The 26,544-nt window shown below is 43.4% G+C and overlaps 1 protein-coding gene across 1 annotated transcript in view; it reads left to right on the forward strand.

The window, feature by feature from the left end:
- The first annotated feature begins 9,047 nt into the window (after positions 1–9,047).
- The window catches only part of DNAJC11 (DnaJ heat shock protein family (Hsp40) member C11), a 202,317-nt gene continuing 184,820 nt past the window's right edge, over positions 9,048–26,544 (forward strand). Inside the window, exon 1 of the mRNA XM_073561729.1 lies at positions 9,048–9,204. Within this exon, the coding sequence (XP_073417830.1) occupies positions 9,133–9,204 (72 nt within the window). The 5' untranslated portion in view covers positions 9,048–9,132. The remainder of the gene's footprint in view (positions 9,205–26,544) is intronic.

Below are 26,544 nucleotides of genomic sequence, written 5' to 3' on the forward strand. Positions count from 1 at the left end.
GTTATACATGCTACTATTAGTATACACACATTTGAGTGGGTTACCATGCCAAACTTGCATATACTGTGTAACTTTTTTATTCGACATTCATGTTTATACCTCTGAAGGAATAGTAATGATTATTTTTGATATGGGAGATTTATGTAATGTTTTCCCTTTCTGAGGTAGTATCTAATTAAAGGGATACAAACTTGCATAGTAGATCTTACCATAAAGAATTTTCCGAACTGTATCTGAACCTTCTGTCATTATACACTTCTGCAGAGAATCTCTGCTGTGTGTCCTTATTTTGCACTTGTTTGTGTGTGATTGGTATATAATATTTTAGGTGCTAATAAAGTATTTTTGTACATCTTTAAACACTCCTGTGCTTCTCCTGTTTTATAATAATTAGTCCTAGAAGGTCTCTTTTTACCCTTTACTGACCACTGTATGAACAAGTTTTTACAGTAAAGAATGGTAGCATGCTTCCTTTAATCCCTTCTGGGTTGTTCTGTGAATGAGTTATTGTTTCAGTAATGGAGTCTGGCTAGTCTCCTTTCTTCCTTACTGGCTGATATGTGAACAGCTGTTACAGTAAAGAATCCCGACAGGTTTCTCTTTATCCTTTATTGGCCATTGTGTGAACAAGTAAAGAATTGTAAGAAGTCTCCTTTAACGTTTAGGGCTTGTTGTGTGAATGCACTATTGTAGTCTCCTTTTCTTTGCTACTGACCAACCTGTGAAAACATTTACAGTTAAGAATCCTGGCAAGTCTCCTTTTACTCTGTTTTGGGTTATTTTATGAACAGGTTCTAAGGGAGGAGTTAGACAAACATATAAATTTGAATGGGGATAGGAAAGTAGTGAATGGACTGGCTAGTGACCCTCCTGAAAGCTACACAGAAATACATGCCGTCACACTTGGGTTGAGAGACGCTGCATTGCGTTCATATTCCTGTCCAATTTTACATCCGTCTGACTCTTCCATTATAGTAAAGAATCTTCATGGACCAAAGTGTAAACAGCTTTTACAGTAAAGAATCTTCAACAGGTCCCTTTTTACTCTCTATAGGCCACTGAGTGAAGACGTTCTTGCAGTAAAGAATCCAGGAAGATCTACTTTCACCCTTATTGTCCCTTGAGTTAACAAGTTCTTACAGTAAAAAATCCTGGCAGGGACTGTTTAATTCTTACCTGCCGCCAGGGCCGGCGTTAGAGGCAGGCAGACCAGGCAGCTGCCTAGGGCCCCCGCTTCCCCAGGGGCCCCCAGCTAGCGGAACATCACACAGCCGTTATTGGGCCCGTGAGGCAGGGGGGCTCGCCTGCTGCCAGCGCCGACTTCCCCCCGCCGCCGCATTGAACTATACCAGTGTCATAGACGCCGGTACAGTTCAAAGCAATGATCAAGGAGAGAGCGTCAGCTGATGCTCCCTCTCCCATCATTCCCCGCTCTGCCTCTGACACACAGCGGGTGTGCGAAGATGTCATCGCGCACTCACTGTGTAACAGGCAGATCAGCCACTGAGACAGGAGCCGGAAGCAGCGCGGGCACAAGGAGAGGTGATGATTGTGTTTTTTTAAATGTAACAGTAAGTACTGGACTGTGGGGCCACTCTCTTTGGGGAGATGCGGGCTGTGCTATATACTATGTAGCGCTGTGCTATACACCATGGGGCTGTGCTATATACCATGGGGCTGTGCTATATACCCTGTGGTGCTGTGCTATATACCATGTGTTGCTGTGCTATGTACCATGGGGCTGTGCTATATACCATGTAGTGCTGTGCTATACAGTATACCATGTGGTGCTGTGCTATATATCATGTGGTGCTGTGCTATATATCATGTGGTGCTGTGCTATATACCATGTGAGGCTGTGCTATATACCATGTGGGGCTGTGCTATATATCATGAGGTGCTGTGCTATATACCATGTGGTGCTGTGCCATATTCCATGCGGTGCTGTGCTATATACCATGTGGCACTGTGCTATATACCGTGTGGTGCTGTGCTATATTCCATGCGGTGCTGTGCTATATACCATGTGGCTGTGCTATATACCATGGGGGGTACATTATGCATTATATTCTATGGGGAGGCTGTGTTATATAATATGGGGGGCTACATTATATTCTATGGGGAGGTGGGCTGTATTATATTCTATTCGGGGCTACATTATATTCTATAAGGGGGCTGTATTATATTTATTATATTCTATGGGGGTGATTGCATCATCCTCTTTGAGGGGGCTACATTATACTATATGATGAGGCTACATTGTATTCTATGGGGGGCTGCATTATAGTCTATGTGGGGCTAGATTATATTGTTGGGGGCTTCATTATACTTTATGAGGGGGCTGCATTATACTATATGAGGAGGGCTACATTGTATTATATGGAGGGGCTACATTATACTATATAAGGGGCTGCATTATATTCTATGAGGTGCTGCATTATACTCTGAGGGGGCTGCCATATATTCTATGGAGGGGCTTTATTATACTATATGAGGGGGCTGCATTATATTCTATGGAGGGTTTCATTATATTCTCTGTGGTGGCTGCATTAGTCTAATGGGTGGCTGCATTATACTATAAGAGGTGGGCTGCATTATATTCTATGGGAGGTTACATTATATTTTATGGTGGGGCTGCATTATACTCTGTGGGGTGGGGGTGGCTGCATTATACTCTGTGGGGTGGCTGCATTATGCTCTATAGGGTGGCTGAATTATACTATATGTGGGCTGCATTATACTGTATTAAAGACTATGGGGAATACATTATACTAAATGAAGAACTATGGGGTGCATTATACTATGGGAAGTGAATTGTACTACATGGATGATTGGTGGTGTATTATACTATATGGAGCACTGAGGAGTGTATTGCACTATATGGAGGACTTAGCAGTGTATTTTAATATATGGAGGACTATAAGGAATGTATTATATTATATGGAGGACTGAGTAGTGTATTATACTATATGGAGGACTGAGAGTATTTTAATATATGGAGGACTATGAGGAGTGTATTATACTATATGGAGGACTAAGAGGAGTGTATTATACTATATAGAGGACTATGGAGAGTGTACTATACTATATGGAGGACTGAGGAGTGTATTATACTATATGGAGGGCTATGAGGTGTGTGTTATACTATATGGAGGACTGAGGAGTGTATTATACTATATTGAGGACTATGGGGCACATTATATTATTTAGAGGGCTATGGGGTGTAAACTGTAGATGTGCTGCTGATAACATGATACTGTATGGTGATCTGTTAGTGATCCATTAATGATTGTTCTGTCCCCATCATTCCTTCTCAGACGGTGGAAAGAGACCGGGAAACAAGTGTTGAACGACTTCAATATTGTCGATCACACTCACTTAGCGGCCTGAACTCCGTGCATGTAAATAGAACCGAAATGCTTCTGTGTGATGTGCAATGTGTTAGCATTTGGGGCCCCATTTTAAACTTTGCTTAGGGCCCCACTTTGCCTAAAACCGGCCCTCCCTGCCGCAATCTCTGTAAATTAAGAAACCTATAAGGTCTTATTTACCCTCCTATATGCCCTTGTGTGAAACAGCCTTTACAGCAAAGAATCCTTTACACAACCTTATATATCACAACAAGGCAATCCGGAATTATCCTCCCTCCGGCTAATTCCTGGAAGAAAAATGTCTTCTGTTGTCACTCACGATCCCATAAAATCTCAAGTATGTAATCCAAGAAAGGATGCTCGGGAAAGGAAGATAAGCCTTTTTCTCATATGATAGCAGTTTGTAACGATTCCCAACAGTAAAATGAGGCTCGATTTGGCTCCTACTAGTTGTCAGCTGATGTGATCCTCTTAATGTGTCTTACACAGAACTGATCGATGATATATAGGTTCTTCTGCCAGTGAGAGATAAATCACCGCTTCCTGCCCTGTTTGCAACACATAAATTAGTCAGGATTCCCTGCTCCAGACGCGCAATTCTTCCTGGTGACTTATTTATTGTAAATAAATTGATGGGATTACCATGTAAGCGATTTGTAACCAATGACTGTAGCAAACAATGCGAGCCCCTCTGTTCTCTTCTGTACGGGGGCTACCGCTGTAGGACCTAATTGCCAGGTGTGACACAGATACCTCAAGTGTCCCTGACAGCTATAAGGATGCAGTCTTATAATCACAGATCTGGTGAAAGTGTTGACGTTCTACAACTCTCTGGGGACCCCCCTAGATCAATGCACAAGTAGCATAACCTTTATCCATTGTCACTTAAGCTATTTTTTCCCCCTGACATGCAATAATAAGCAAGAGTCTGTAAATACGAGCAAATAAGACGTGGCCCCCGCAGCTGAGATGTCGTCTCTTGTGGGCAGCGTTAAAGAGAGCGCGAATTGCCGCAGAACTGCTTGAACAATATGATCTTTGCCCCCAGGGTCTGCAATACTATGTAATGTTCAATGGATGCAGTAATAAACCTATTAGGATTTTACAATTTGGCTCTTGTAACACAAGCAATTTACTGTGCACCTAATGAATAAAGAGGCCACTTCTCTTTATATAAGACTGTGCGCTAACCTGGAGAGATTGAAAAAGGGGAAACATGATTCTGCTTAAAGGAGATCTCCACTTAAAGGGACACAACTGACCACACCAAGGAAATTTTATAAAAACCCACCACCCCCATTCCAATGGAGATGTGAAACTATCTGCAGTTATCTCACACCTCTGCACTTGAATACGAATTCGTCCTCATGCAGCATTCTTTTCTCACTGCAGGGGGCAGCATTTATCCCACCATACTTTCAGATTTTGGGGGGTACCAACTATTAATACTGCAACAATGGAATATGGATTATCAAATAATGTTGATTATTGATGAATTGTAATTTTAAGGGTTAAAAACGTAGAAGAAATTTGACAAACTTTTGACCTGAGTTTGACCAGAATGTCATTCATTTTTCTTACACGTGGAGAAATAAAAAAGACATTTCTCCACCTTCTCCTTTCTGGCAGTACGTGAAAATCGGACTGCAGTCGGATGTCATCTGAGTGCTGTCCGATTTTTTTCACGGACCCGTTGACTTGTATTGCCGATTTTGATCCGACCCTTGGATCAAAATCAGACATGTCTCTAAAATTTTCCGCAGACCTCTTGCTCCGCAAAAAAAATCACAGATTTGTGAATGGCCTCATAGATTATCACAGATATGAGTGCTACCCATGAAAACATAAGATAGCATTTGTATGAGAAAATCGGATGTGTAAGTAAGGCCTTATGAGGTAGAAAAGTACAGAGCTGTGTCTTGTAATAAGCTATGCACAGAATTCTATGCATTAGGTTTATTCAATGAATTTTCCTACTGAATGACAGCAAGCAGAGATCTTGGAAACAGTGAGGAAATGATATGGAGAGTAGATAGGAAAAGCTTTTTGCTTTGTATGTTACAATCAATATAATTTATTTGCAAAAACTGGTATGTCCATGTAATAAATGACAGAAGCTATCACGGGGTTACCACAATAGAGAGGAGTCAGAAGACTGCAGCGTCTGATTCCTCCTACTCCTGCGCTGAAAAGAAGCACTGGTCTCGATTTCTTTTGGCAGTACAGGGGTTAGTCCACCATGTTGGGAGCTCTTGGAGTCTGAGCTTTCAGCTGAGAATAGTTAGCTACTCTTATCCCCTACATATAATCTAGGTAATGATTGAAAACCATGTCAGAGCTAGCTTTTGCTGCATGGCTTGGAGGAGAGGCGTTTATATGAGGAGAGTTGGAGGAATTATCTGTGACTGTTGCATGGGTTTATAAGTGTGGTAATTCCCTTCCCTTTTCTTACTTTGGTTTTCCCTCATCTTCCATTCCCCGGTGCATTCCTCTGTTATAAGTGAGTGAATATCTGTATGCTTGGTATTTTCAGTTACCCTTGTTTGTTTTGCCTTATTTGTCGGGTTTGTCTGCTGCGGTGGACAACAGAGCCCCTCTTCCCTGGGTGAGGGAAGAGAACAGACAGAGGGCTGATTCAGGAGATAAGGCAAGGATGGCAGCCCTGGCATCTTCACCTTCAGAAGTATCCTGTGAAATAGGGCAAGCTAGGGTGCCCCCCTAGTGTTAGGGACAGGGAAAGAGCCCCTGGTCGCGGGTCACCCAACAGCTGAGTCGTGACAGAATCCTTCACATTGGTTCTCTCTTTTCAGTCCCCACATACGATGTTGAGAAACACATGTATGCCTGCTCCAGAACCACGTGCTTGCTAACAGATTTATTTCATTACCATATTTTGGGGAATGAAGGGATTCCACTATATATTCTTGCATACTTTTTTTTCTTTGTAAAACAAATTAGAGAGATCATTTGAAGCAAAACTAAAAATGTGTCATAATAAACACAGTTACTAAAATAGTAGGACCACAGGCAGGGGCGGATACAGACAGGAGAGGACAGCTGAGCAAGACCTATATATGGATTCTCTGCAGCCCAATAGCTCCTCATAATGCACAATTTCACCTACTATGGTGTAATAGCCCCCTTATCTCCTGAGCCCCTGTGCAGCTCCACAGGTTGCACCAATAGTATGTCTGCCACCCCCTGACCACAGAGTCCCACATTTGTCATACATGGTCATTAGTGGGGTCAGTGTCAGACTGAAGAACATTGGGCCCACCAGAGAATTTGATTCTGAGGGCCCATCTTTCTCCATCACTGAAGAGCCCCATAGCAACTGCAAGGTTTGCACTATGAACTCTCCTGAAGGAGAAGCCAGGGCCCACTGGAGGATTCTCCAGTTCTCTGGTGGGCCAGTCCAACCCTGAGTGGGGTTGTCCCCCTCTCTATGACCCAAAGCAGAGAGCTACTCTGGTCCATCTATGAAATACTACATCTTGTATCACCTTGTATCACCTGCAACTTTGACCGGCTAGAACAGCTGATAACTGCTATTTTCCTTAATGTTCATCTATGAACATTATCAAAAAAGCTGTACTGCTTTCTGCTTGGTGGCTTGTTCAGCTCACAGACCCAATATTTCAGACGCCAGATTATAAAATTCTTCACACCCTAGGTCAGGCTCCTTTCTCCTCTTCTGCGGGGCAGGCTACTCATTGACTTTGGGTGCCAAGAAAAATGGTGTCCGAACACCTCCCAATCCCAAAACATCACATGCAGCGGTGCCTAGAGCTAAAGAAGAGCATGGTCTTCATTGAAGGAGGATGAGTCAGGAGCCTAGAGAGGAAAATACTTAATATCTGGCATATCCTACTGAATTAATCCTATAGTTAATAACCAGTTTAAGAAAAAAGAAAAAGTACACATCCTATTTACTAAGGCTGCATTACACATAGTATCTTCAGCAGTCTAAACTGGACAGCACAGTGGCTCAGTGGTTAGCATGGACAACATCTGCAAGGAGTCTGTATGTTCTCCTCGTGTTTGCATGGGTTTCCTCCAGGTTATTTGGTTTCCTCTCACTCTCCTAAGACATCCTGATAGGGAATCTAGATTGTAAGCCCCAGTGAGGACAGTGATGTTGTCTGTAAAGTGCTGTGGAATTAATGGTGCTACATACTAACTAATCCTGACAGCTTGCAATGCGAGTGATATGAGGATTCACAGGTCTGCAGCTACATAAACTGACCGTAGACTTGTACCCCAAGGCCAGAAAACCCCTTTAAATTGCTAAGGTTTGTCAATGATTTTGTTTTTGAGAAATCTCTCCTTTTTATGCTATACCAGCCTCATATTTCATGGCTTTTAATGAAGGAATTCCATGACGTTTTATTTGTTATTAACAAGAGAAGAATTAATTGTGTCTCCTATGGCCTCATTTAATTGGAGAATGAATATGAGAAAAATTGCAATAGAGCATATAAAATAACAGTGGCAGCAAAGACAGTTACATATTGTGTAAGGATAATGAAGTGTGACTTATTTTACAAGCACATTAGATCAGTACATGTCTCACGGTGCCCATGCGTGAGAGCCACCACAACACCAATCCCACCAGCACCATGATGCTTCTCTCATCTATGCCCCAGAATCTTCAGTTTTTCCTGTACCTGTCCCAGTGGAACCGGAATGGAAACAAGAGGGGCAAGTGGGAAGCGCGGGATCTGAAGAAGCAGAGTAGACTTAGCAACGAGGAACCGGTGTAGCAGAGTTAAGTTACATAGGAGGTTCTAAGGCAAGACTGGACTAGCCCTATAGCAGAGTTAGTTGAGTGAAGCAGCACAACTAAATCTGCATATGTTCAATGAAGAGCGTGCAGTGTTACAGGAGAGCTGACTTAGATATATAGCAAAGCTGAGTTTGTCACAGAGTCCTGTTTAGAGCTGAAAAGGAAGAAAAACCCCACAGTTAATTTAGTGATGTAGCACTGCATAGAGTACAATGCCGAGCAAACAGCAAAACAGCCGAGCTCATTTAGAGATATAGCAGAGCTGAGTTTGTCTTAGAGTCCAATACAGAGCTGAAAACGAAGAAACACCTGTAGGTAGGCAGCGTTCACACAGTCACTGGATTCCTGTGTCAAAACAATGTGACGTTTATTTCCACAGGTTGCACAGCACCGAAAAAAACAACCATAACCAGCAGAACAGCAGAGTTGACTCAATGATATAATAGAGCTGAGTTTGTCACAGAGTCAAATAAGGAGCTAAGAAGGAAGAAACGCCTTACAGATGATTTAGTGATGTAGCACTGCTGAACTAGTCACATAGTCACAGAGTACAATACAGAGTAGGCAGCAGAACAGCACATTTGACTCAGTGAGGTAACAGAGCTGAATTTGTCATAGACTCCAAGGCAAATCTGACCAGCAGTACAGCAGAAACCTGCGATGCAGCAGAGCTGGGTTTGTTAAGTGGATAGATGAATCCAAGAACAAAAAAACAGTCCTTATCCTGATTTCTATCTCTGCCATTTGGTTTACAATTTGGAAAAGACAAAGTCACACACTGCTTTGCCTATCCAGGATTGTGGGGTCATTAGTTCTCTCTCATCGCCGCTCAGGTGCGCGCTGTCCAGCTGCTGAAGGAGCAATAACAGTTGTAGTTCCGCCCCAGTCCTGCAGATGTCACTGTGGGGTGCTTCTTCCCTCCTTGCTGATCTATGTTCCCGCTGCACTCAGCGGTCAAGGTGAAAGGTTGTAAAGATGGCGGCGGCCTTTATGGAGGAAGAAATGGATAACGATGACTATTACGCGCTACTAAACGTCCGCAGGGAGGTGAGCGTCTGCCTGTCAGTGTGGGCTGGGGTCGGGCATGCTATCCTGGAGCGTGTGGCTGGAAAGATAAGGGATAGCCTGTGTCTGCGGGGCGCTAGCAGCCGGCATTGTGCGGTGACCCCGGGAGCTGTCACCTGGGTGACGCTATGGCTGCTGCCGCCGATCTCTGTTCCGTGGACATATAATAGTAATGTGCCCTGGCTGTACGGAGTGCGGGAACCTGAGGCTGCAGGTCACAGGAAGGGTGATGAGGTGCAGCAATATAGCGCCCCCTGCCGGTGCCGCAAAACTGCTCTGTTCCCCAGAGCGCACTGGCACTCTCTCTGGTGACAGTGCCTCTTTTACACCATCTTCTCTGGTGACAGTACCTCTCCTACACCCTCCTCTCCTCTCTGGTGACAGTACCTCTCCTATACTCTTCTGTCCTCTCTGGTGACAGTGCCTCTCGTACACTCTCCTCTCTGGTGACTGTGTCTCTCCTACACCCTCCTTTCCTCTCTGGTGACTGTGCCTCTCCTACACCCTCCTTTCCTCTCCGGTGACTGTGCCTCTCCTACACCCTCCTTTCCTCTCCGGTGACTGTGCCTCTCCTACACCCTCCTTTCCTCTCCGGTGACTGTGCCTCTCCTACACCCTCCTTTCCTCTCCGGTGACTGTGCCTCTCCTACACCGTTCTCTCTGATGACAGTGCCTCTCTAAGGCTAGTTTCACATTAGCGTTTACGGCCGCAGCGTCGGGCTGCGTACGGCCGCCGCTAAGCCCCGCCCCTTGCCGCGCCTCCGCCGGTAGCTCCGCCTACGGACGCATGGCGCTGCATGCGTCCTGCGTCCCCTATCTTTAGCACTGGGGACGCAGGCCGTGCACAGGTATGCGTTTGGCGGCGCATGCGTCCTTTTGACGCTGCGCCGAGCGCACCAAATTGTAACCTGTTGCGTTTGGCGCTGGTCGGCGCAGCGTCGAAAGGACGCATGTGCCGCCAAACACATACCTGCGTACGGCCTGCGTCCCCAGTGCTAAAGATAGAGGACGCATGCAGCGTCATGCGTCCATAGGCGGAGCTACCGGCGGAGGCGCGGCAGGGGGCGGGGCTTAGCGGCGGCCGTGCACACCCCAACACTGCGGCCGTAAACGCTAATGTCAAACTAGCCTTACACCCTCCTTTTCCCTCTGGTGACAGTGCCACTCCTATACTCTCCTCTCCTTTCTGTTGACAGAGCCTCTCCTATAGTCTCTTCTCCTTTCTTTTGACAGTGCCTCTCCTGTCCTCTCTGGTGACAGTGCCTCTCCTATACTCTCCTCTCCTCTCTTTTGACAGTGCCTCTCCTACACTCCCCTCTCTGGTGACAGTGCCTCTCCTACACTCTCCTCTACTCTCTGGTGACAGTGCCTCTCCTATACTCTCCTTTCTGGTGACAGTGCCTCTCCTGTCCTCTCTGGTGACAGTGCCTCTCCTCTCTGGTGACAATGCCTCTTCTACAGTCTCCTCTACTCTCTGGTGACAGTGCCTCCCCTGTCCTCTCTGGTGACAGTGCCTCTCCTATACTCTCCTCTCCGTGCTTCTCCTGTCCTCTCTGGTGACAGTTCCTCTCCTACACTCTCCTGTCCTCTGGCAACAGTGCTTCTCCTGTCCTCTCTGGTGACAATGCCTCTCCTACTCTCTCCTCTACTCTCTGGTGACAGTGCCTCTCCTCTCTTCTCTTTTGACAATGCCTCTCCCTACACTCTCCTCTACTCTCTGGTGACAGTGCCTCTCCTACACTCTCCTTTCTGGTCACAGTGCCTCTCTTGTCCTCTCTGGTGACAGTGCCTCTCGTACACCCTCCTCTTATCACTCACCCACTATCCAACTTATGTTCTGACTAGGTCTGCCTTATGCCCTACTATGCCTTTCTGATTTTTGCACCCCTTGCATATCAAATCTCCTCCACTCACCTAAAGCCTGCTCTTTGTAGTCTAGTGGTATGCCATCCTTGCCAAATCTCCTGAGGCTCACCCCATGACTTGTCATATCTGTGACTCCCTTACTCAAGGCGTGGGTAAAGATTAACACAATACAAAGCTGAGAATTTGCCAAAACGTAAATTAGTGTAAGTAGTCCTACATGATATATAAACTGTTGCTCCTCTCTCCAGAGCCCACCTATTTTTATTTTGCAGAGCTCTACAAATCATGCTGCATATTGTCCACATGGATTAAAAGTATATTTCGGTACAGATAAACTTGGATGTCAGAATGACAGTTTTTTATTAAAATTAATTTTTACTCTGCTGCAAAGTAAATTACACAATGCTGTGTTTCAGCCATTTCACACCAGCTGCTGCAGAACGGCATAATATGCGCCTCCGATTCTGCCGCATCCTAAAATGCATATCGTCTGCAGAACCCTAACAGGGCAGGAGCATCTTATTTACTCAACAGATGTTCTGCTGCAGCTGAGATCTGTGGTTTAAAGCATAATGTCTGTTCTGTAAATGATCAGAATATTATCTGTCCTTTCACAGTTCGGTATAAGTGCTCCCAGCCTGCAGTGAAGTAATTTTCTGTGATAAAAAGATGTGTTGGTGACTGTTAATACTTAGATAATTTACAATGGGGAGGGGCGGCTGTGGGGACATTATCACTTAGCTTCCAGGAGCTATGTCCTATATGCTGTGTACAACATTTTAGCTCCACATCAGTACTGATACTGCCGCTGCAAAACTATGTCAACTGACTAAACATGGTGATGTTACATTGTATGTGACCATCCCTCATGTGATTGCACTAGGGACCCCCTTATGCCATTTGCACTTATTTTACTACAAAAAAAACAACAAAACAAAACACAACAACTCAGAAGTTGCTGGAATTTTAGCTCTACAATAAGAAAACAAATCATTCATATGCAATATCTTAATTTCCAAACAAGACATTTTGAAAAAAAGCACGAGCCTAAGAGGCAGTCCATGGAGTTAGTCCTGAGCCTTGGGAGGGGGAAGTACAGCCCAATTTGGTCTACGACAGAAGTAGATTGACAAACAATCCCCAAGACCCCTTGTCCTTGTGGTAAGGGGGTTGATAACCTGAAACAGCAGCAGCTATTGAGTCCTATTTCTCCATCTTGGGCTTTAAGGCCCTGGTTAATCCTTTACACTTTTTTAAGTATTTTTTTGTTTTTCTTTTCATCCCTACCAAATTGATTAGGATGTGACAGAGATGCTTTTTTTTCTCTTCTTCTTTATTTGTAGAGTTAAATTTCACAATCTTTTAAAATGTTGCACATTAAAATTCAACTATGCAAAAAAAATTAACTACCATAGATAGGCCTGGGTATAACGGAGTACATTTATACAAAATAATTGTTGTGACTTTTCAAAACCTTTCCCACATTGATGAGCAAAAAGAAAAGTGGTGAAAAAGGCGTGAAACAAGTGATTGATTAGGTGAGAAAAAAAAGATGAAATCACTCCAAAAAAAGGCGCAAATCCACGATGATGAACCGGATGCAGTGTTTGCTTCCTTTCTTTCTGTATCTGCGGGCTTTTCCTGCACTCCTGTGAGCCAATCCTATCTCTCCGCTTTGCTCCACATACACACCATAGGAGATTAATTGCAGCTGCTTCCCCCCCTTTTCCCTCTATCCTATTTACTGTATAACGCTAGAGTACCGTACTTTTTTTTTTTTTTTTTTGGATGGGAGTAAGGACCTTTCCAGAGAGTCTAAAGTAACATAAAGTGAAATTCCAAGCTGTTTGGTGAGGAAATTCCACTTTTCTATAGAGAGTTTTATTACAAAGTTTCTTTTATTCATGTGTTCAGTGCACTTTAAGTTTTCCTCTCTGGTGTTAGTAACGTTTCTCGTCTTTTATATCCACGTCCTGGCTGTGGTCTCCAGTGACAGGCGTCAGTTTGCATCTTCCCTCTTTCTGCACATTCCATGCGGTTCCAGCCATAACTTGCTTGTAATTTACTTTCCCTTAGATCTATAAAACTATAAACGGGTAATGCATTCTAATGACAGGCACTAAACCTGCACACAGCTCGGTGGGAGATCGCACTGTGGTGTCATCTTGTTGTCGAGGCTCTTGACCTTGTTGTTGGTAGAAAGGTGCAAACTTCTCCTGCAACAGAATGTGCTTCCCATGTCAATCAATACTTGATCATGCCAGAGACGCCGAGACGTCAGCCATAGATGAAGCCGCTTCTCGCTCGTGTGTATAATGTGTGTTTGAAGCTTGATTGATTCATATGGGAGGAGGGGACATGTACGGAGTAATCAAAGATGCAGGTCTACAGAAGTTCATCTATTTCCATTAATGAAAATCAGGTCACCTAGGAAACTCCTGGACTGCTTTCTTGCACATTTAAAGAGAAAGTTTACATTAGCATATTTATATGGGGGACACTACACGGTCAGGGGGTGCCACTACTTGCCATATGCACAATAGTATAATTTTTAAAGGGGTGGTAAACTACTGGACATCTCCTTCCTAAGAGCTAACTTGGCCTCAGTAAGGGTATGTGCACATGATCAGGAATGCACAGTGTTTGCTCAGGCCTTAAAGCATGTGAAATCTGCCCCAAATCTGCATCTGAGATCACCTGCGTTTTTACATGCTTTTTTGATGCGTTTTTATCATTGCATGCGTTTTTTTGTCACTTGAAATAAAGCCAATTGAAAGCTGGCTTCTGGGAAGGAAAAAAAAAAGTGATTTCCTATTTGCAGATATATTGGTCAGTAAATGCTGTGGGTTGGACGCTGCGTATATCTGCAGCGTCCAGATGTTACAGCATAGTGGATGGCATTTCAAAAAACCCCGTGCCCACTATGCGAGCACAAATGCTGTGGATCACCGGCAGAGACTGACATGCGGCATGTATTCCCAGACCGCAGCATGTCAATTTATGGCTGGTTATCAAATATAGGAAGACCGCACGCTAATTTTTTAAATTATTTATTAAAAAGAGGGGACCTCTCTATGCTTTCCTCCACTTTCTGTGTCGTGTACTTCTGGCTGTGTCACACGATTCACCATTGTGTAAATTAGTACACCTGCATAGTAAGCTGCGTTCCCGCACTTAATACGCATGTCACTAGGAACATAATTCAGTTTTACCGCATCCAAAGAAAGTCTATGGGTAATTTACGCAGCAGAGACGGAGCGTCTCCACTACATAGTAACATAGTAACATAGTTTTGAAGGCTGAAGGAAGACCTTATGTCCATCTAGTTCAGCCTATTTTTAGTGCAGCTGTTCTGCATTGTTGATCCTGGGGAAGGCAAAAAACCCACAGAGTAGAAGCCAATTTTCTCCATAGGGAAAAAAATTCCTTCCCCTAAGCTGGGTCAACCATCTACCTATAATATTCTGTTATTCGTAACCTTCTATACTGTTACTCACAAGAAAAGCATCCATTCCTTTCTTAAATTCATTTAGTGAGTTGGCCATCACCACTTCCTCAGGAAGAGAATTCCAGAGCCTCACTGCTCTAACCGTGAAGAACCCTCTTCTATGCTGGTGCAGAAATTGTCTTTCCTCCAAACGAAAAGAATGCCCCCTTGTTCTTGTCACAGTCCTTGGTACAAACAGTTCATTGGAGAGATCTCTGTATTGCCCTCTGATATACTTGTACATATATATTAGATCTCCCCTAAGTCTTCTCTTTTCTAGAGTAAATAGACCTAATTTTGATAACCTTTCTGGGTATTGTAGTGAACCAACTCCATTTATCATTTTAGTAGCCCGCCTTTGAACCCTTTCAAGTTCAGTAATGTCTTTCTTGAGCACCGGCGTCTAAAATTGCACACAATACTCCAAGTGTGGTATGATGAGTGATTTGTACAGAGGGAGAATTATGTTTTCATCTCATGTCCCCAGACCTCTTCTAATGCATCCCATGACCCTATTTGCTTTGGTGGCAGCTGCCTGACACTGGGCACTCCAATTTAGCTTCTTATTGACGAAGATGCCTAAGTCTTTTTCCATGTCTGATTTCCCCAGCAGTTTCCCATTTAGTAAGTAATTGTAGCATCTGTTTCTCCTTCCCATGTGCATAACCTTACACTTATCTGTGTTAAACCTCATTTGCCATTTTTCAGCCCAATTCTCCAATTTACTCAAATCTGTCTGTAGTTGCAAACTGTCCTCCTTTGTGTTAAGTACCTTACATAGTTTTGTATCATCTGCAAATACTGATATTTTACTGTGTAAGCCATCCACTACATCATTAATAAATATATTAAATAGTATGGGGCTAATACAGAACCCTGTGGTCCCCCACTAGTCACCCTGGCCCAATCTGAGTATGCACCATTAATAACCAACCACTCTTTGTTTTCTATCACTAAGCCAGCTACCTACCCATCTACACACATTTTCCCCTAGCCCAAACTTTCTCATCTTACTTACCAATCTTTTATGTGGGACAGTGTCTAATGCTTTAGAGAAGTTGAGATAAATGACATCCAATGATTCTCCTTGGTCCATCTGAGAGTTTACATCCTCATAGAAGCTGATCAGGTTAGTTTGGCAGGAGCGATCCTTCATAAATCCATGTTGATATGGAGTTAAACATTTATTAACATTGAGATATGCCATAATGGTATCCCTTAGAAACCCTTCAAAAATTTTACCCACAGCAGATGTTAAGCTTACCGGCCTATAGTTTCCAGGTTCCCTTTTACACCCCTTTTTGAATATTGATACCACATTTGCTTGCCACCAATCAAAAGGAACAGACCCTGTTTCTATAGAATCTTTAAATATAAGGAATAGAGGCCTGTCTATCACATTACTTAACTCCCTTAATACCCGAGGGTGAATGCCATCAGGGCCTGGTGAAAAATAGACACGCTGTGGTCTGGAAAGACGTGCCACATGTCCGTCTCCACAGGTGAGCCAGAAGCGTCCCTGCTGTCATAGTGGGCACAGGATTTATTGAAATCCCATCCACTATGCTGTAACATCTGGCCGCTGCGGATGTACCCAGCGTCCAACCCGCAGCGATTACTGTCCATGGGAACATACCCTAAAAGAAAAAAAGGACATACCTCCTGGACTGGTGCCGCTTCAGTCTCCTATAACGATGTCACGTGAGCGTCATTGCTTGTCAGCGGCTGTTGATGGGCTGCAGCCTTCAGCATTCCGTCAGACACAGGGCTAACATTGCTGGAACAATGCCAGTCCAGAAGTTGCATATGTGCTTTTTTTAACTTTATTGGGGTTGCTTTAGAAATTATGAAGGGTGTTTTCAGTAGTGGACACCCCCTTAATGACAGCCAATACGTCTTTTTACTGACCTGAGATATAACAAAATAGCCTCCCCATACAGGTAACAATCCAGCAGCTGTCGGCCGTACACTATAGCTGACAACTGTATCAGCCACGGTAACGGCCATATTTGTTTAACCCCTTAGATGCTGCTATCAATAGTGACTACATCATAGAAATGGTTAACAATGGGGGCTTCCTCTTTATCCCCATCGGCACCCTGAGATCATGATTGTGTGGTCCTGATGTTTGCCATGGCAGTTCGCGGCCTTAGAGTCTGCCGGCTATAGCGCTCTGTTCAGAAGTTAGACATTTCGGTGGTAAAAATACATTTCTTCATTCCTGTAATCCCACTTAGCATTAATTCCTGAAAATCACTTGAAGGGTTAATAAACTACCTGACGGCAGTTTTCAGTAGGTCAGGGAGTGCTGTTTTTAAAATGTTATCACTATTGGGGGTTTTCCAATATATAGTACTCCCAAAGTGAAAAATGAAAAATTGCTGCTAATCATTCAAAGTTTGAAAATTGAATTTTTTTTTTTACTTTTTTGTCAAATTTTTTATGTATTTTTATAAATAAACACATCGACCTAAGTTTACCATTATCATTAAGTATAATGTGTCACAGAAAAACTATGTCCACATCAGTGAGATCCGTTGAAGAGTTCCAGAGTTGTTACCACATAAAGTGACACTGGTCAGATTTAAAAAAAAAAAAAAAAAATTTGGCCCAGTCACTAAGTGGTTAAGTAGAGTGGCTATTTAATTTGCAGAGATATCCCTTGCTCTTTCAGTTTTTGATATGGTAAAAGTTCAGTTTCATCCAGATAATTCTGTATGTTATCCTTAAGGGTATGTGCACACGCTGCGGATTCTGCTGCGTTTCCGCAGCGTTTTTGGCTCTGCAGAAACGCTGCAGATTCTGCTGCGTTGTACAGTACCTTTTATTTCCTATGGAAATAAAAAAAAGCTGTGCACATGCTGCGGATTTTTCCGCGCGGTTTTGCTGCGGTTTACAATCCGCAGCATGTCAATTGTTTGGTGCAGAAACGCTGCGGTTTTACACCTAATCCATTATGAGGGGTAAAACCGCAGGGCAAAACCGCGGAAAAAACGCAGATAATCCGCAGATAAACCGCAGCACTTTGTCCTGCGGATTTCCTGCGGTTTTCTCTACAAAATCCGCAGAGACTAAAAACTACGTGTGCACATAGCCTAAAGGGGTTGCCCCGTTACTCTGCGCGACTGCAGACTTATGAATCCCCCCAGCTCACGCACACTGCTCTGCAGCGATTCACCTGTTTCAGACCTGGGACCGGAGGGTATGTATGAGTTATATATACCCCCAGCCAGTGGGCATGGTCGCGTTCCATACAGGTGCACACCATTCGTTGTTTATAGTAATGCTGAAAATCTCTGGCAGTCCTGTAGACAATGAATGGAGTGGTGGTGTGCATGTTTGACCAAATACCGTTCTAATGGGGCATTTTAGAGCCTTGTTCTTGGGATTTGTTGGGGGTCCTACTGTTCAGATTCCCAGTGATCCTGTGCATAGGTAAAACCTTTTAAGTTTGAGAATAACACTTTGCAGATTACATACTGCCTGTTGGAGTGAATGTGCTTAAGTAAGTAGTGCAGAGGCTCTCCACCTATATCTTATCCATATGTTTGGGTTGTCTAGGGGTATGTTCACACTGAGTTTTTGAGCAGAAATTGAGTGGAAACTTTACAAATCCTCGTAAAAAAAGCTTCAAATACTCAGTAAAAAGAGCTTGTGCCCATACCTTAAGGCAGGGAATTCCTGCCATAACCAACCACTGATCCTTTCCAACAATACACACGTCATCCTTATTCCCATTATTTATCTGCGGATTATCATTGTTTATCCAATGTAAATATAATTTCCTTTTTATAACACCTGTTCAGGATAGATAATGGCGCATTATTATTATTACTTATAATTATGTTTGTTGTCTGCATCTCGGATGCTCCATACGGTTAATCCTATTAATTTTGTGTTTGTCGAAACGGAAAATTTTCTAAAGAAATATGAACGTCACTTGTCAAGAAGAGAAGAACAATTACCCGTCCGCTTCGTATCTTCTTCTCCTTCTTTTTTTTTTTTTCACAAGTCGACTCTATCGACGATTTCCCAGCATCGCCCTGTCTTTCAGCAGCTATAAATAAAGCTTTTCTTGTTGCCAATCTATGCATTTGGAGACATAAAGGGAATTGACAAGGAGCACGTTGGAAGGTCAAGACAAAACCGACGTTCTATACATCATAACGAGGGCAAATAATGCTAACCAAGGCAGAAGGCGTCCTCCCATGCATTGTATCGGCGTTGCATTTTTTAGCTCCTCTTATTGACTAATATATTTTGCTGTCGTCAAATTTTTACTTTTTTTTTTTTAAGAAATACATACGTTTGGCTTGAGCTTTGACAGCAGTTGATATAATAGCTCAGCAAATTGAGCCAGGAATATCAATAGGTTGTAATTTAACGTGAAAAGTACTGAGGTCAACATAAAGAGAAGTCTTTCACTGTGACAGAACAAAATAAGTCAAAATGAATAAAACATGGTAAGGTGATGAGAGGATAGGAGCTGTACCTCTGCCAGATGTACCCGGTGGGCCTTCATTTCAGACGTGTGCCCTTCCTCAATTGTATTTAAAGCTGCGGAGAGAGAGATGGGTCCTTAGAATATGTGAATATTTACCTTTTGAAGTCTACTTGATATGCTCCCGGGCAGCCACACTTGTATGTCCCCACTGACCACCTCCACCATTCAATAGCTCAAGTCCTGCCAGCCTTGAAATATTTAATCGCGTGAGTTCTTAAGGCAGAAGACGACTTACAATGCATTTGTAACACGGGCTATATTGCATGTAATGCTGGACAAAAGAATATTTCAACTATGTAAAGGAAAATGAAGGAGCCATTCGAAGAATGTAGTGGGACCCGTTGTATGAACGAGCCTTTAGGCTGTGTGCACACGTTGCAGATTTGCCGCTGCGGATCTGCAAGTGATTTACAGTACAATCCACAGTGTTTTTACACCCATTATAGGAATCCGCAGGTGTAAAAACGCATGCCAAATCCGCATGAAATCCACATAAAAACGTGCGGATTTTGACCTGCGGTTTCTGCCAAGAGATACAGATTCTGTGCAGAAAATTCCGCTCAGTAATCTGCAACGTGTGCACATACCCTTAGAATGAATAACATCAGATTTTATCATACGAATGCTATCCGTGCTTTTTATGGATTGCCATTGCATCTAGGATAGTCTATGAAGCTGTGCACCTGTCCAGTTTTTTCTTATCAGAGCAACTGATCCGTGGTAAATATCAGAGATTAGCAAGACTATGGATCCTTAAAAAAAAATCAGACTGCACTCTGGTGACATAGGAGTGCGTTCCGATTCTCACTGACTGTTAGAATGGAGAGGGTGGAGAAGCCTTTTTTTTTTTTTTAATTCTTTCATCCGCGTACGAGAAGAACTGATAACACTCGGAACAGAATAATCGCTCTGTTTTCACCCTCGGAAAATACTTACTTGTGAATGAGCACTAAAGTCAATGTCCATCATTCAAGGAAAAACCCCATTCAGACCGTCATATTTCATTTTTATGGTTTATCAGTGGTTTTTCACAAGTGGGACACATCTATGATAGTCTGTGGACACACGTGGCTTTTTTTTTTATGACTTGCAAATCAAACTCGGGCACTCAACTAAATGGGCCAGTGGGAAAAAAAACCCTAATAGCACCTGGATGCTATCAATGTGTCTTCTGAGCTCTGTGTATTTTTTACTGTTTAAAGGGAAGGAGAAGTTTGTAAAACGTTATAATTTTGCATACAAGGGAAGCGGATTCCACGCTTATGGTAAAAAATCAAGACATGGGTCAAAAATGGATGAAAATTAGATTCAGCACACTTATGAAAAATGGTCCTTTTTGTTTTTTTTTCTTCTATACAAAAAAAAATATCAATGGATGGCTGAATGAGTCTTAAGAATGACCACAAGGTGCTGCTGGCCATGCGGCCGAAGACCTGCCCGACAATAATTCAAAAAAGAAACCTCACCTCAATTTAAAAAAATAAAAATAATAATAATCTTTGAATATATTGTAGTCTGAAACATCCACTAATTGCCCAAGCCATAGGGCAGAAGTGATCACAACCCCGTCTGAATGCTCACAGCGGTTTACGAACTCATAGCCGGTTTTTTTAACTACTGTCCTCTGTGCCCACTCATGTTGAGGCCCAGCACATAAATGACCACATAGAAAAAGGAAGCCAATAAAAAGGATCACCTAACAATAATAAATATTTATTACTTAAACCACAACACAGTAAAAACATGGAAAAAGCCTAAAAAGGCAAAGAATAAAATACCCCCGGACCAGCCTATAATAAAGATTTTAGTCCCCCTCCTTATCTAAGCAATAATGCATGGGTAACAAAAACTAAATGCGGTCAGTTATATGTAAATCTGCCACAGACATGACTACAGAACAGAAATAATAAAAGAATATATCAATTGTATAAATACATATGCATGAATATACCAAACCAGCATGACTCGTATATTAATAAGTATGTCCCATATATTAGGTGAAAAAACAAGTGCGTGTATTAACTATCAACCAGGAATGTGGTCAAACTAATAAGAGGTATATCCAGTAGTTGAAGCCCATAGAACAGCTGCCTCTATGTCCTGCAAAAACCCAAATAAGAGTTAAGTAGCAGATATATAATGTTACACATGGAGCAAGATAGGGGATGAACTCCACACGTATCACCTTCATGAGATGAGGCTTCCTCGGGCAAAAGTGCAAATGTTGGCGTTCATGGAGCACTTGGAGCAGTGAGCCCTAAGTTGCACGAATGGCTACAACAGATCCCAGGAGCAGCATCTGAGCCCTCTGTCCAGAAAAGCGCAATACTGGGAACAACTAAGATCCTGCGCAGAACCCTCAAACTCCCAGACCTCTTGTAGAGGACCCGAGAATGAGAAAGGACAACAAAGACCACCCCCAGTGGGGGGTGAAAAGGAAGTTTTCTAGCATAATGTCTGGTGGTGTTTCTTTGTTGATGGTACTTAGTTGATCTATGATCTTTGGTTTCAGATCCGCTGCAGTGCTCTCTCGTCTTCATGTGGGGTGGGTCTGCAGTGCAGTTGATCCATCTCAAGTTGTTATAATAGCTTTCTCTTTATGACTTTGAAATGTTGGGTGACTAGTTGTTTCTCAGTCAGTGGACATGCAGGTCTTGTATGCATCCAGAGTTTCCTCATACGCTTCATATATCCTCTCTCGTTTGGTCTGCTGTTACAGTAGCATGGTGCGGCATGGCATGTAGGCGAGATAATTTACTGAGATAATGACTTTTGGGTTTTCATTGGCTGTAAGCCATAATCATTAACCCCTTCCTTACATTGGATGTTCTATTCCATCCATGTGACCTGGGATTATGGACGGAATAGTACGTCACACGCGATCAGCGGCGCTCACGGGGGGAGTGCCGCTGATTGCGGCCGGGTGTCAGCTGATTATCACAGCTGACACCCGGCACTATGTGCCAGGGGCAGTCACGGACCGCTCCCGGCACATTAACCACCGGCACACTGCGATCAAACATGATCGCAGTGTACCGGGGCACAGGGAAGAATCGGGCAGGGAGGGGGCTCCCTGCGCGCTTCCCTAAGACCCTCGGAGCAGCACGATGTGCTCGCGCTGCTCCGAGGGTCTCCTCCCTGCAGGCCCCGGATCCAATATGGCCACGGGGGCCTTCGGGGTCCTGCAGTGAGGCAGCTTCCTCAGTGCCTGCTAAGAGCAGGCACTGAGAAAGCCTCTGCAGCGCCTGTCAGATCGCTGATCTGACACAGTGCACTGCCAAGTGTCAGATCAGCCATCTGACACTTTACAGTGATGCCCCCCCCGGGACAATATAATAAAGTAAAAAAATCATGTGTAAAAATAATTAATAAAAAATTCCTAAATAAATTTAAAAAATCCCTAATTCTTTTTTTGTAAACAAAAAAATACATATTTATCATCGCCGCGTTCGTAATGACCCGCCCTATAAAACTGTCCTGCTAGTTAACCCCTTTAGTAAATCCCTTAAAAAAAGGCAAAAAACAATGCTTTATCATCATACCGCCAAACAAAAAGTGCAATAACGCGCGATCAAAAAGACGAATATAAACATGGCACTGCTGAAAATGTTATCTTGTCCTGCAAAAACGAGCCACCATACAGCGTCATCAGCAAAAAAATAAGTTATAGCTCGCAGAATAAAACGATGAAAAAAATAATTATTTTTTCTATGAAATTGTTTTTATTGTATAAAAGCGCCAAAACATAAATGAGGTATCGCTGTAATCGTACTGACCCGAAGAATAAAACCGCTATATCAATTTTACCACATGTGGAATGGTGTAAACGCCCCCCCCCCAAAAAAAAAAAGAAATTTATGAAATGCTGGTTTCTGTTCATTCTGCTTCCCAAAAATCAGAATAAAAAGCGATCAAAAATGTAACGTGCCCGAAAATGGTACCAATAAAAACGTCAACTTGTCCCGCAAAAAATAAGACCTCACATGAGTCTGTGGGTCAAAATATTAAAAAATTTATAGCTCTGAAAATGTGGTGATGCAAAAACTATTTTTACAATAAATAGTGTCTTATAGCATGTGACTGCTGCCAAACATAAAAACCCGCCACAAATAGTATATCAAACCCCCTTTATCACCCCCTTAGGGAAAAATAATAAAATTAAAAAGGTATTTCCATTTTCCCGTTAGGGCTGAGATTAGGGTTAGGGTTGGAGTTAGAATTGGGGGGTTTCCACTGTTTAGACACATCAGGGGCTCTCCAAATGCAACATGGCGTCTGATCTCAATTCCAGCCAATTCTGCGTTGAAAAAGTCAAACGGCGCTCCTTCCCTTCCAAGCTCTGACATGCGCCCAAACAGTGGTTTACCCCCACATATGGGGTATCAGCCTACTCAGGACAAATTGCACAACAACTTTTGGGGTCCAATTTCTCCTGTTACCCTTGGGAAAATAAAAAATTGAGGGCAAAAATATCCATTTTTGTTGAAAAAAAATGATTTTATATTTTTTGGCTCTATGTTAACTTCTGTGAAGCACTTGGGGGTGCAAAGTGCTCACCACACATCTAGATAAGTTCCTTGGGGGAGTCTAGTTTCCAAAATGGGGTCACTTGTGGGGGGTTTCCACTGTTTAGGCACATCAGGGGCTCTCCAAACACGACATGACACCCGCAGACCATTCTACCAAAGTCTGTATTCCAAAACGTCACTACTTCCCTTCCGAGTCCCGACTTGTGCCCATACAGTAGTTTTCTCCCACATATGGGGTATCTGCGTACTCGGAACAAATTGGACAACAACTTTTGGAGTCCAATTTCTCATGTTACCCTTGGGAAAATAAAAAAAAATTGGGGACTAAAAGATCATGTTTGTGGAAAAATTTGATTTTTTTTATTTTCACGCCTGGGCGTTATAAACTTCTGTGAAGCACTTGGAGGTTCAGAGTGCTCACCACACATCTAGATAAGTTCCTTGGGGGGTCTAGTTTCCAAAATGGGGTCACTTGAGGGGGGTTTCCATTGTTTAGGCACATCAGGGGTTCTCCAAACGCAACATGGCGCCCGATCTCAATTCCAGCCAATTTTGCGTCCATACGGCGCTCCTTCCCTTCCGAGCTCTGCTATGCGCCCAAAGAGTGGTTTACCCCCACATATGGTGTATCAGTATACTCAGGACAAATTGCACAATAACTTTTGGGGTCCTGTTTCCTTTTGGAAAATAAAAATTGGGGGTGAAAAGATCATTTTTTTGTGGAAAAAATATGATTTTTTTAATTGTACGGCTGTATGTTATAAACTTCTGTGAAGCCCTTGGGGGTTCAAGGTTCTCACCACATATCTAGATAAGTTCCTTAGGGGGTCTTGTTTCCAAAATAGGGTCACTTGTGGGGGGTTTCCACTGTTTAGGCACATCAGGGGCTCTCCAAACATGACATGGCCTCCAATCTCAATTCCGGCCAATTTTGCGTTGAAAACGTCAAACGGCACTCCTTCCCTTTTGAGCTCTGCCAAAAGGGAAACCTGACATGTCCTGTACTCAAGTCAAATTGCACAATAAAAAAAATTGGATCTGAAGTAATTTTTTTGTGAAAAAAGTTAAATGCTCATTTTTTTTATTTTTTTTTTTTTTTTACATTCAAAAAATTCCTGTGAAGCACCTGAAGGGTTAATAAATTTCTTGAATGTGGTTTTGAGTACCGTCAGGGGTGCAGTTTTTAGAATGGTGTCACTTTTGGGTATTTTCTCTCACATAGACCCCTCTAAGTGACATCAAATGTGATGTGGTCCCTAAAAAAACTAAAGTGTTGTAAAAATGAGAAATCGCTGGTCAACTTTTAACCCTTATAACTTACTAACAAAAAAAAATTGGTTTCAAAATTGTGCTGATGTAAAGTAAACGTGGGAAATGTTACTTATTAAGTTTTTTTTTTTTTGTGTGCCATATCTCTGTGATTTAAGGGCATAAAAATTCATAGTTGGAAAATTGCGAAATTTATAACATTTTTGCCAACTTTCCATTTTTTTCACAAATGCAAGTTATATGAATGAAATTTTAACACTAACATGAAGTACAATATGTCACGAGAAAACAGTATCCGAATCACTAGGATCCATGGAAGCGTTCCAGAGTAATTACCTCATAAAGGGACAGTGGTCAGAATTGTAATAATTGGCCTGGTCATTAACGTGCATACCACCCTTGGGGTAAAGGGTTTAACAGAAATAAACACGTGAAATAGATCACTGTTTGTAATGACTCTATATAATGAGTTTCACTTTTTGTATTGAAGAACTGAAATAAATTACCGTATTTTTCAGATTATAAGACGCACTTTTGTTCCCCAAAATTTTTGGGGAAAGTGGGGGCTGCGTCTTATAATCCGAATCTATGTGCTGCTGTGCTATAGAGTGGGGGGGGCGGTGGCGGCTCTGGCATGATGTCAGGGGGCTGGGGTGGGCTGGCTGCGGAGACAGTGGAAGGTCCTGTGCTCCCACTCATTAGGCTCATGTAATATTCACTGCACTCTCTGTCCATCACCTCGGTGCTGAAGCAGCGCCGAGTTGGTAGACAGGAGAGCGGTGCATATTACATGTGCCTGCAGTCCCCCGCCCCTATAGTCACCTACCGATGATGGCTCCTGCTCCCAGCTCCCCCCGTGGCTTTCCTGTCTGCTGAGATCCTCCTCCTGCAGGGTGCCCGGCAGCAGCTACTCATTCAGGCAGTTCATCGCTTCAGGACCTTGCTTTATGTGACCAATAGGACCGCAGGTCCTATTGGTCACATCATGGAAGGTCCTGTAGCTACAATGAGCTGCCTGAATGAGCAGCAGCTGCGCGCGCCCTGCAGGAGGAGGATCTCAGCAGACACAGGAAAGCCACGGGGGGAGCTGGGAGCAGGAGCCATCATCGGAAGGTGAGTTAACAGTTTATTATTTTATCACGTGCTTGCCAGCAGGGGGGAAATATAGAGAAGGTGGCCATGTGTGACAGCAGGGGGGAATGTAGGGACAGGGGGGTGACAATGTGTGCCAGCATAGGGGAATATATGAACGAGGGGCCATGTGTGCCAGCAGGGGGGAATATAGAGATGGGGGGGCAATGTATGCCAGCAGGGGGAATATATGGACGGGGGGACAATTTGCCAGCAGCTGGAAATATAGGGACGGGGGGGACAATGTGTGCCAGCAGGGGGAATATAGGGACGGCGGCCGTGTGAATGCCAGCAGGGGGGAATATAGGGATGCGAGGGCCGTGTGCGTACTAGCAGGGAGGCATATAGAGAGAGGGGGGCCATGTGCATGCCAGCAGGGGGGCATATAGAGAGGGGGGCCATGTGAGTGTCAGCAGGGGGGGCATATAGTGACCGGGGGGGCCATATCCAGGATGGGATGGGGGGGCTATGTGCCAGCACAAGGGGGCAATGTGCCAGGATGGGGGTTATATAGATACCAGGATGAGGGACATATA

Source organism: Dendrobates tinctorius, unplaced genomic scaffold (genome assembly GCF_039654945.1).
Source record: "Dendrobates tinctorius isolate UK_male_01 unplaced genomic scaffold, ASM3965494v1 ptg000326l, whole genome shotgun sequence".
Lineage (NCBI taxonomy): Eukaryota > Metazoa > Chordata > Amphibia > Anura > Dendrobatidae > Dendrobates > Dendrobates tinctorius.